The 12901-nt window shown below is 33.2% G+C and overlaps 1 protein-coding gene across 1 annotated transcript in view; it reads left to right on the top strand.

Moving 5' to 3' along the window:
* The window catches only part of LOC110038043 (signal peptide peptidase-like 2), a 64945-nt gene that overhangs the window by 39848 nt on the left and 12196 nt on the right, over window positions 1-12901 (top strand). The window contains exons 9-11 of the mRNA XM_020742801.1: window positions 6187-6240; window positions 6313-6405; window positions 6567-6709. Coding sequence (XP_020598460.1) covers window positions 6187-6240; window positions 6313-6405; window positions 6567-6709 — 290 coding nt within the window. The remainder of the gene's footprint in view (window positions 1-6186; window positions 6241-6312; window positions 6406-6566; window positions 6710-12901) is intronic.

A 12901-nucleotide genomic window follows, 5' to 3' on the forward strand; every position in this document is an offset into this window, starting at 1 on the left:
TGGTTAGTGCGTTTTGCAAACAACTGATTCTGGATAAATGACCAATCTGCCCTTGTTCTTGATAAGCTGTTTACCTGTTTGGTTCGTGCGTTTTGTAAACAACTTATTTGCAAATGTTTTTTACAAATTTTCCAATCTTCTTATTGCAATAAAAATGGGGACATAAATGTGAAGATTGATGAACAGGAAAATACAAAATATTCTTAAAATTAAAGTTGAACTATTAAGACATGAAAATACAAAATATTTATATCACTTAAACATTTCATAACAAATCACAAAAACACAGTTACCTTAACAGGAAATACAATTTAACCCACTAATATGTACTATAATGATACCCAAACAAGAAGAAAATATAACATGTTAAAATAACAAGGAAAAAAGTTATAATGTTGACTTTAAAATGTAGCACATATCACAGCCCATGTTGCCCGACTCTGACACTCTAGAACCCAGAGCAAAACTGTCTGACTGGAATACCATAGAAATGGAAGCAGTAGAAGCCAGAGAGGTGTTCTGAAATTGTGATACCGACGAATTGTCGGCCAATCTGAAGAATTTGCAGTCCTCTTGTCTTTGTGTCCACCGCAGACACCTATAAAATTGCCTCCTGTAGCTATGTGACTAGCGTGACGTGAGTAGCAAAGTTGGAAGCCTGCACCAACACATCACTTGCCCGGACTTCCCTGAATATCTAGAACTCATTGTCCTGTAGTTAATAAAAAGAGAATAGATCAGAAAAAAATTTGAGGAATATATTCAAAATATACTTACTCAAGTATGAAGAAGCCAACCAATAGCAACAGTATGAGAAGCCAGTTCATATCAATAGTATGAGAAGCCAGTTCAGAACTCCCTCAAATATGAAAGCAGGGACATAACTCAAGCTATTTCATCTCTGCAAATCAATTCTTATGTATTTACATTTCTACCACCTTACCATATGGATTGACAAATAAATCAATTCTTATGTATTATAAAAAGGGTGGCATTTACATACATTCCACCCAATTCTTATGTAGTTACGTATCTAACTGAACTTGTTTTTACATTTATACCACCCAAATCTATCATATCACATAAAAACCGTAGGAATTGAGTGGTATGCATGTAAATCTTTCAAAAAAAAATAACAAATCATGAGTACTGATATCAAGGCCTATGGCATAATTGGCAAGCATGCTGATATCAAGCTCAATCTAGTAATCAGTCAATCACTTAACTGGTTTTTAACTTACAAAGCTCAATTTGATGTCAGTCTCAGTATTCTATTTCCACAAATAAAAATTACGAGAAGTTCTTTTAACTTACAAAGTATAATTTGTACCAAGCTCTAGAAGTCCTTCAAAGTTAAAATGATAATTTATACCAACGAGAGTAATACAAACACATTGAAAAGTACAGTTACTAAAATCTGCACAAAACACAACTAAACTCTGGAGCAGGGCTTTCACTCAATGCATATTCTCCCTATGATTCTATTCATAAACTCTATGGAAACCTGAAAACAGAAACATAATTAGCATAAGATTTTCATTCTTCAATTAACAGGTTATTCCTTCAAACGAAATAGATAAATAAAGTTTAGTTATTTGCAATTTTTTCCCTTCATAAAGTCATCCCCAAAAAGTTCTAGCAACAAAAATTAATGAGATATGAGTAGTGCAATAGTGATTTATCAAAGAAGTGTTGTACAAAACAATTGAAATATAACCATCAACGATCAAATATTAGCAACAATATTGTTGCCATGGAGATGAGAGAAAAGAAAAACAATGGAAGAAAAATAAAGCTTGATGCTAAGTTTTTCTCTAAAATTGGCATACAACAAATCACAGAAGATATTCAAAACATTAGTGGGCATTCAAAGCCCCAACCAATAGATGAATTTAGAGATACCATAAAAAAGTGCACCGAAAATATATATTTGCATTTTCATGATCCATCCAACAGAAGTAAGTTCTACTGAAAGTATTCTCTAATATTTGCATCTTCAGCATTCATAAAAAAGTGCACCGAAAGTACAAAACAGACAAGCACTCCATCCAACAAAAGAAATTTTAATGTTTGATAAAATGATTCGAATGTTAATTAAAGAAGGTGGATAAACTCAAGAATCACATATTGCATCTGTTATGCGCTCCCTCAAAACAATCATCTCATCTGCACCTTCGCCAGCTTGGGTGTTAAAATCTTCAGCATCCATTACTTCATCTGGTATGGACTGCCCAACCTGGAATTCAAATGCTTCAGGCGATATATGCATGTCATCGGCGTCAACCATATCGAAGTCCATATCAGAACGAGAGGGGTGCCTTCTAATGAAATTGTGGAGCGTTATCATCGCCACAACAATATGTATCTATTTTTTAAAAGGATATGTCGGCATATCATGAAGAATGACCCATTTCTTCTTCCATACTCCAAAAGTCCTTTCGATTACCCCGCGTAAGGAAGAGTGACGTTTGTTGAACATCTCTTTCCTACCATGTGCGACACCACTTGACCTTTCAAAATCAGGAATGTGATATTTTGTATCTGCATGACTTTAAATACGCTCTCTGTAATGGATATCCGACATCCACCAAATAGTACTTGCTTGACATGATTTACATTAATAGTAACCCTTGAAGAAAAAATCCAAAAAATTAATAAAAGATAACACACCTTGAGGCGGATGTGGGAAGCATTGTCGACTGTTATTCGTAGCAAAGCTAAAAATACGGCTGTCATGTGCACTCCCTTCCCATCCGACCATCACAAATGTGAAACACGTGTTGAAGTCACATACAACCATTACATTTTGTGTAGGTGAACCACACCGTCCAATGTATGCAACATTTTCATCGCTTGGGAGTCGGGCATCGACGTGCATATCGTCAATTGCCCCAATGCAGTTCTGTATTATTTGTTAGTGATCTCTACGATAGAATGTAAATTAAATTATGAAATGAGAAGAACAAACTAAATAGACTAACCTTAAAAAATGACATGTAACGCGCGTCATTGGCTATTTTGGTTGGAGTTTTACTGAAAGTTGGATCTTCTGGCTTAATTATTTGTTAAGCTAGGCTAATTAGTGATCTTATACCAATAGAGAAGTATCGACCTATTGTCTCTGAGGAATGTTGAAATCTTCCATAGCTCCTCTGATTGATTCATTTTGAGATAAAATAAACAATGTAATGCCAAAACTTCTCTTGTAGTCGTTCTAGCCCGTAGTCGTTCTGGCCGAACCTACAAGGTCGTGATTCATTCGTAATTCGTTAAGAAGATCCAAAAAAATTGGTACAGACATACGCAATATGTTGCTGAATCTTATGGGATGGCCAGCAAACATCTCGCCCACCCATTTATCCACAATAAATGACGAGGTCATTCGCGGTGTTCTTACTATGTTTGAGCAGTAGTACTCTAATAACAATATAAGAATTGTCGCACCCATTCTTCTGCGGCGTTCTCGGTATAACACTTGTCGTCGCCAATCCATCATGTATGAATGTTTTATCAAGCATAAATAATTTCTTAAAGGTAACATAGAGAGATCAAACAAAAATGAAAAAAGAAACTTGTTTTTAAAAATATACTACAAAAAAGCCAAAAAAAATTGTCCATATCAAATATTTCACCAAAAACCTAAAGCAAAATACTTCACCCTAAACCTAAAATACTTCACCCTAAACCTAAAACAAAATACATCACCTAAAACCTAAAGCAAAATATTCATTACAATAAACAAAATACACTAGAGACGACATATGAAATATTTATTTATCAATTGAGAGACACAAATAATCAAGCCGGAGCTCGGGGCGGAGCCTCTTGAAAATCTGCCTGCGGGTTGGGTCCTCGAGAACTCTAACACATTTCAAGTATAAAAAAGGATCAGCAAGAACTTCTGGAATTTCTTCTAGATAACTCATAAAACCATCAACAGTGGGATTATCCGGCACTGGTTTAATTGATATCGGAGCTTCAAATACAGTAATCAGTCTATCAATTGAGATTTTAACGAAAATAACTTTATTTTTTCCTTTTCTTTTCATCTTACGCCTCTTTGATTGGCCAGTTGATTCAAGCTCCCTTGGGTTTATGATAGGGCTTTCACCTGAACCAATAACCTAATCGGGGATCATGTCAACTGAGATGCCAGCAAAGCCCTGCTCACTGGGGTTGAATGCATGCTGACTCGTAGCGACAACTCCCTTGAACATAACATCCAATTTCTCTTCCAAGTCCGGCTCAATTCCGCATAACTTAAATTTTTTTTGCATTTGGAACTACCTGCAACAAGAAGGGAAAGGGGGTGTGAGCATATTTGACAAAATAAAAGTGTAAATGTTGATTAATTGAGGAGTTTGTATGGGTATAATTATTACCTCTAACTTCTCGGTCCACCATTCCTCTGAAGCATCCACGGTGCGCTTGATAGGATCCCAACCCAATCCCGTCGATCCCCGCTTAAAGTCCCTCTAAGTTCCTTCCATAACTTCTACTCATTCTTTAGTTGATCTCATTTGTTCTTGATTTTCAGTCTATCGTAATCTCGCCCTGTCATTTCTTTAAATTTTTGGAAATATTATGTCATCTTTCTTTATTAAAGTAGGTGGTAGGTCTATTTTTAAGTTCAATCTCCTTAATACATAAGTTGTAGAAAATGTATGTCACATCCTTATACCACATTGCTGATGAAGTCTCTTCTTTGTTTTCATTCATAATGCGAGTAATGAAACATATAGATCAAATAATGCAATGACATTGAAAATAAAATAAAGAATCAAGAGCCCTGTCATTTCTTTAAAGTCCTTTATTTTTTGTTCATAGCTTTAAGAAGCTCATATTGCACTCAATGGTTAAAGGGGTCAAATACAAATAAAAATTTCTCATCTTGTATGTAAAAGCTCCAAATATAAATTCAAATAGAGAAAAAAACATCTGGCAAGTGCAGCAAAGCTGAAGCAGTCAGTTCTCACTCCAATTTAAACCTATCAAATTGCGTAAATTAAAATTAAAACAATCCAAACAGCAAAACAGTACGAGGAATGAAATAAAAAATATGAATATCTGTTTAAAAAAAAAGCATTTTCTTTCTTATGCAAACTAGATTAGCACAGAGAGTTGCATTTCTACCAATAATAAATCCACAAATCTCGAGAGCCATGGAATCTTACAAATTCGTCCTAACAAAACTACATTAATAATATCGAACAAAAGCTTCACAAAGATGTATCAATTCCGTCAAGAATGAAATATAGTTTCCTACGCATGAGAGTGCTACTCCACCAAGTTCTATCCATTCTATCATGAAAAGCAAAACAATAGCATTAGAAAAAGGAGAAATATAGCAATAAGAATTAAACATATCATGACATTTTCATAAAGATGTAAATCGAAAAAAAAAAACAAAAGTGAACAGATCAAGCCAACTTTCACAAAAAAAAAAAAAGTTATAACAATAAGAAGTAAACATATCAAGCCAACTTCCACAGAAAAAAAAAAAAAACCAAAACAAAGATCATGAACAAAAATGATCGGATGAACAAACTGCGAAAAGAAAAACATCCAGCCGCATCTTCACGGAAATATACAAATCGGAGAGCGGCAGAGGACCGAGGAGACAAAAGGATCGAGGAGATAAAAAATGAGGTTACCAGTGAGAACGAGAACAGAAGACGGAGGAGTTCTGCGAACGGATGACGGAGGAGTGAACAGAATAAGGAGGAGCGAACAACGAACAAAAGACGGAGGAGACGGAGGATTGCTGAGGAGTGCTACGCACGAATTCGACAGAAGAGCCGTTGCAAAATTAGGGTAGAGGAGACGGGCGCACGGGATCGACAGACGAGCCGCGTTGCGAAATTAGGGCAGAGGAGACGGAAGGGGCATCAGGGGTCTTTTGACAATATTAAACGCGGATCGCGGGTAGGACTCCGCGATCTGCCTATAATACAAAAATCAAAACGAAGTTTTAGCAAAAGTTGCGTGACCTGTTTTTCCAAACAGGTGATGGCATTTTGAAAACGCTACCGCTCTAAATAAGCTGTCCCAAATGCACCCTAGATCTTGTTGTGGCTTATTGAAATTTTTTATTGGTTTCATTGTAATGCGGTATACATTTGGATGCATTTCACAGTATCAGTTTTTGTTGGCTTTACCAAATGCTTTCTCTTCTATTTTTAACAGAGCATCTGTTTGTTGATTACGGTGTTACAAATGGTTCAATTGCCAAATATAAAGGTAATATGAGAACTATACCATTTCTGTTTAACAGCTACTATTTTTCTTTCTCACAGATTTTTTTTTGTTTAGGTTGCTTCGGCTCTTCTTTTATCTGCTTTTCTTTATGATATGTTCTGGGTGTTCATATCGCCGTTTATCTTCAAGGAAAGTGTGATGATTGCGGTAAGATCAATTTTTTTTATTTTTTTATTTTTGTGAAAATTTGTTTTAAGTGTTAGCTGACCACTTTCCTGATGCACAACGTTTAAGCTGCTACCAGATTTTCTTGATAAAAATTGCCTTCACAGATGACTGAACTTCATCTGCATCTCTTTTGTGTATAGGTTGCTCGTGGTAACAATGGTGGAGGGGCTGCCATTCCAATGCTTCTCAGACTTCCTCGGTTTTTTGATCCTTGGGGTGGATATGACATGATAGGCTTTGGGGACATCATATTTCCTGGTTTGCTCGTTTCTTTTAGTCTCAGGTATCCTTATTTCACTCTTATCCCCTAAATACAATTTTGTTAGGGAAATTACATATGTAGCACACGATTCTTATGTATTTACATATCTCGCACCTAATCTTTAATATTTGCATACATAGCACTTTGATGCTTTAAATCTATGCATGAAAAGACGTATCTCATTTTTAAAAGTGGTAATAGTGCTGTTTTTATGTGATATTAATGATTTGAGTGCTATGTGTGTAAATATAAAAGTTTAGGTGTGGATACGTATATTTACATAAGAATTTTGTGAATTTTGTGAAATATATGTAAATGGCAATTTTATCAATGTTTACTATTGAAGTGAGGAAGCATGGCGTATGTATGTTTATTCACTTTTGATTAGGTAAACCTTGCCAAGTTGAATGGATCAAAATGGGAGATCATTGAGATGGAGGAAAAAAATCTACTCTTCTCTTATGTTTTGGCCTACAAAAACATGGTGACTTCAACAAAGTTGTTGATAATACCTTTAAAAAAGCAGGGAAGACCTAACAACAGAACACATCAAAGGCATGATGAATGCGCACTACGATCATTTAATGGTTGATGTGTTCATAAGGGTCAAATAACTTCCCATGAGTGTCTATTCCAAACAATTTAAACCTTAATTAGATGGGGTTTTGTTGGATAACATTAATTAGAGGTTAATTTTTTTATAAAAAAAGAGTTTACAATGAGAAGAATGTTGATGACTAGCTCCCATTGAGAATTCCTCCAGGACCAAGTGCTAGACTTATTTCGAAGGACATCACAATGGGTATCATGAGATGAGATTGGGTTAATTTTACATTGTCCATTGGAGAGCTATGTTGAATTTCTACTCCAATAATAATTAAAAATTTAAGACACATGGATCAATGTTTTGTACCATTGGATTTGTTTACTTATAACACTCGGATAGCAAATAATTTAAGGCAAACAGATCGAGGTTTTGTATCGCTAGATTTGTCTCTTTATGACGCTTGGATTGTAATCCGTGTGCTTTCCTATAGGATCGTCGGCCTCTAATTATTTTTCCCTTCTTTTTTGATTTATTCTTGTATTGCCTCTGAGAGTTATATATATACCTCCCTTATTGTAGAAAGATGTGAATGAGATTCTTGAGTGTGTTTTTCAATTATTTATCTTCTAGCTAGTTTCAGAGCGAGGTGAGGGTGTTTAATTCTTTCGACATTTATTCTTATTCTCTAAGGTAAGGGTTTTCAATTCCAACTTTAGTATTATTATCTAAGGTAAGAATTTTTAATTTCAGCTTTATCCTTCTTGCCAAATTCTCCTTCTATTCATTATGTCTGGGCTCTTGACTTCCCTTCAAAGGAATTGACCATGATTGGTGAAAATCATACCAAAGAAGAATTATATGTATTTCAAGTATCTTATCATTTGGATAAAAAAAAATACTTTTAATGGTCTCAAATTGTGAATAACTTTTTAAAGAGAAAGGGAAAGATCTAACATCTTGTGAATCTATCTCTGGAGCCCAAAGACCTACAGTTCTTACTTTGGGAAAAAATTGATTTTGTGATCATGACATGATTATGGAATACTATGCCATTGGAGATCAGTGAGCGTTTTATGTTTCTCTTCACTTCAAATGAGATTTGTGATACAATTAATCAAACTTACTCAAAGGTGAAAAATGATGCACTCATCTTTGAAATTAAGACAAAGCTCACTACTATCGAACAAGGTAATCATCCCACCATTAAATATTTTAATGCCACGAAGTTTTATTGGTTAGAGTTGGATTGCTGCCAAAATCTCATGATGTTCTACTTTGAGGATTGGGCGGCCCTTACAAAATTTGTTAAGCATAAAAGAATCTTTGCTTTTTTGGTATGACTCGGTAATGAAGTTAGAGAAATTCAAATTCAAATCTCAAGCAGGGAAAATCTCCTCTCTCTGAATTTTTTATCTCGTTCAAGGAAAAAATAGAAGAAGAATAGTGATGATCAATGGTTGGATGCTATATATATTGAGCAAGAAAATTTCAAAATCCCAAGATAAGGGGCTTTTGACACAACTTTCTCCAAAAGGACAACATTCTTCTTTCAAAAGAAATTTCTGTTGCAACAACTGCAGAAAGAAAGAGCACACCAAAGACAAATGATGGAAACGTCGCAGGAAGCCCCAATCTATGGAGGACGTAAAAATGGAAATAAAAAAGGGTAGGCTTGCCTAATGGAGTCAGAATGACTCAATTTAAAAGAAATCAATTAATTAAATAATTTTTTCAACTCCATAGAAAAATTATTAAGATCTTATTCTTATTCTCAAAATGGTATGATTTCTAAATTTTATATTCTTAATGCCTCTAATAGTTCTTCCTCTTTATGGATCCAAAATTCAGGGGTCACCAACTACATGAAAAATCTTGTCAATATATTTCAAACTTACAAATCCTGTCCTAACAACAAACAAAAAAAAAGTTACAGATAAATCTTTATTGGAGAATAGGGAGACATCGTAATTTCTCCCACCATAACCATAGTAACATATTATATGTCCAACAAATTGCAATTATTCTTTTATCTATTAAAAATTTTTATCAAAAACTACAATTGCAAAATAATATTTTTTACTAATTATTAGATTTTTTTCTGGATCTCACTACGGGAAAAATGATTGGGTAAGCTGGAGGTAATGATGTGTTATACTTTTTTGAAGATCGAGACATGTTACCATCCTCATTCATCTCTCATATTACCGACAATGTTTGGGCACATCATTATAGATTAGGACATCCTTTTTTTAAAAATTTTAGTGTATGTTTCGTTTACTTTTTATAAATATAAACATTAAAATTTTTATTGCAAAGCTTACAAAATTTCTAAACATTATCGTGGTTTTTTTTTCCTGAAAGCGTCTAGATCTTCTAGCCTTTTTAGAGTAATTCATTTTGATATTTATGGATAGGGCTGTAAACTATCCGATTTTGAACCGATCCAAGGGTGGCTCAAAATCAGATCCAATTGACAGTTTATGGATCGAAATAAGCTCATGGGCTGATTGAATCAATTTTCGATCCAACTTGGATCAAAATTGTCTGATTTTCAAGCCGGGTCAAATTGTAAACCGGTTAGGTTGAGTGTTGTTTTTGGCTCGCGAGTTTGATTGATCCGGCTTAAACACATGCTCGATATAGGTCGAACTCATGCTTGATCTAGCTCGAACACATGCTCGTTCTAGCTCAAAAGCATGCTTGATCCGACTTGAAACACTACTTGATTAAGCTCAAAAGACATAATGAACCTCGAAAACTTAATTAAAACAATAATCAATTATTATTATTATAAAAACACATTAAAATATACAAAAACAGGAATAGATCGTAATATTTTTCATTGAAGGAGTTTACAAGTTATAAATTTACAATAAGGCCAAAAATATATGATTTGTGCGCGCGTGTATAGCCTTTGACTATTTATAAAATTAGAATCCATAGATTACAAATTACAAATTTACCATTGATCGTTACAAATTATAATTGACAACTATAAATTATAAATATTAAAATTACATATAACGTAAACTCTTGATTAATCTTGATGCCTTCCATCCTCATGAACATATTCCTTCAAAACTACGCAAAAGTAGAACTTGAAAGAAAAACATAAATTCTATAAAAGATATAATATTTGCAAGAAAAAAATAAAAAGTAATTATATCTAGAATGGGGCATGCCTTCGCTCATCATATTTAGTTCTATAATGATTAACGAATGCATTGAAGTACTCATGTTCTTATAGGAAACACAAACAAAAAAAGACAAATAGGAAGAGTTTGAAAAATAGCCAAACAAGAAGAGAGAGAAAATAGAGAAAAAATAAAAAAAAATCAAGAAAACATCACAATTCAATGAATCATATCAAAATAATTGGACACATTATAACTTTTTAATTGTTTTAAACATGTTTGTGCCCTCAAATAATTGTATATGATAATTTGAATTTTTCACTGTCAATTTGAGATATTTGTGCCCTCAAAAAATAGAAAATAAAATAAAGTTAAACAACACAACAACCCCCAAATGCCAACTTCCAAGTTCCTACCTCCAGGGTTGTCACAACTTGGTCCAGGAGCTTGTAATTACAAAGGTAAGTGTCGGTCGGACAGAGTAAAACTGTCTAACAATTTCATTCCATCATTAAAATGAAATCCAAAATATAAAAGAATCATTCTATTTATAAAATTTAAAGTTACAAGCAGTTCGTATAGTTTTTTAAATATTTACAACTGATATGTTCTAAAGCATGCTTAATTTTATTTACTTTTGCACTTGTTTATGGATTTACTCCTTTTAATTACTTGATCACCCATTGTTGTAGCCCCTCCACTAGATATAGTATTACTGAAATTATATTCCATGTATTCAATTTTAGATCTACATAAATGAAATCTTTTTAGACTCTAAAGTTCGCCTCCATAATTCAAGTATTTTTTGAACTATTTCTCTAATTATATCCATAAGAAGGATATCATCGGCGAAAAACATGCACCAAAGCACATCCTCTATAAATGTTCTGTAAGAATATCTAAAGCAAAATAAAAAAGATATGAGCTTAAAACTGATCCCATATATAATCTAACTGAAATAAGAAAATACTTGGTCAATCCTTCTTGTTTTTAAACATAAGTAACAACTCTAGTATGCGTATCATTAATAACTTGAATATAAGTAATATTAACACGTTTTTTTTAGAACTCTCCATAGTACTTGGAACCTTATTGTAAGTTTTTTCTAAATCAACAAAAATCATGTAGATTCTTCTTACTCCTTTTGTACTTTTCCATCAAAACTCTCAAAAAATGTATAGCTTCCATAGTAGATCTAACCAATATGAATCCAAATTGATTTTCACAAATTTTTGTATCACATTGTAACATATGTTCAATTACTCTCTCATAACTTTAATGTATGACACATTAATTTAAATCTTTTATGATTTGCATACTCTTATGCATCTCCTTTATTCTTAATAATTTTAATCAATAGACTCTATTTTCACTCATCATATATCTTTTTAAATTTAAAAATAATATTAAAAAGTTTTATAAACCAATAAATTTTCAGATCTTCTAAATTTATTCGCACTTCTATTGGTATACAATGAGAGTTAATGCTTTTTCACATTTTATTTTTTTATAGCCTCCTTAACTTTCATTTTACTAATGCAACGATAAAAATTAAATGTTTAATTATTGATTATAATATTAAGATCATTAAAGTAGATCGTATTTCCAAAATCTTTATTAAAAAATTATAAAAATATCTCACCCACCTATGTTGAATATCCTTTAAGTAAAAATATTTCTTGATTTTCATTCTTAATACACTTTATTTGAACTAAATTTTTAGTTTTCTTATCTTTTTGTTTGCCTAATTTATACATATCTTTCACATTTCAAGTACTATAAAGATTACTAAAAACATGATTCTTAGTATCACAAATTATTCTCTTAGACTCTCCCAATTGACTATCTTATTTTTTCCAATTCTTTAAGTTTTTACATCAAAATTAATTTTTATAATACAATTCCTTATTTTTAATCTTTTCTTGCACATTGATACACCACCAAATTTTCATCATTCGACTTGAATCTCAAAGCATGACATGAATCTCGAGACGATATTTTGAGCAAGAAATGTTTAAATCTTAATAAAAAGTCGTGCAGAGCTTCGATTTCAACAAATTTATAGTCAAACTGACCGTCTCGATGAGACAGACCTAAGATCAAAGTTAGTCCAATTTGAGTCAAATCATGCCCAGATCAAGTCATTAAATATCTCTTGAAAGATTTTCGGACACATTTGGAAGGTCAAACAGATGTCGAATTCACCAAGTTCATAGTCGAATCGAGCGTCTCAACAAGATGAATCCAATGAGCTTAAGATCACTCAATTACGACATCATTAATGCCTCCAAATATCCATTAAACGTCTTTTGATTGAAAGAAACACTCTGGACCGTTCGACCAAAGTGAATCATATTCATGCATTAATTACAACCAAAACACTATAAATAAAACTTCCTCTCTTGAAGAGGAGCTTGAGCCTTGAGAGAGAATTTGAGGTTTGGATAAGAATCTAAAGTCCAACACCACTATCGACCACCGTCGTTCGCCGTCGACCACCGCCGACCTCCCTCGCCCACTGCCGATCATCGT

The sequence above is a fragment of the Phalaenopsis equestris genome, unplaced genomic scaffold (genome assembly GCF_001263595.1).
Source record: "Phalaenopsis equestris unplaced genomic scaffold, ASM126359v1 Scaffold229606, whole genome shotgun sequence".
Taxonomy (NCBI): domain Eukaryota; kingdom Viridiplantae; phylum Streptophyta; class Magnoliopsida; order Asparagales; family Orchidaceae; genus Phalaenopsis; species Phalaenopsis equestris.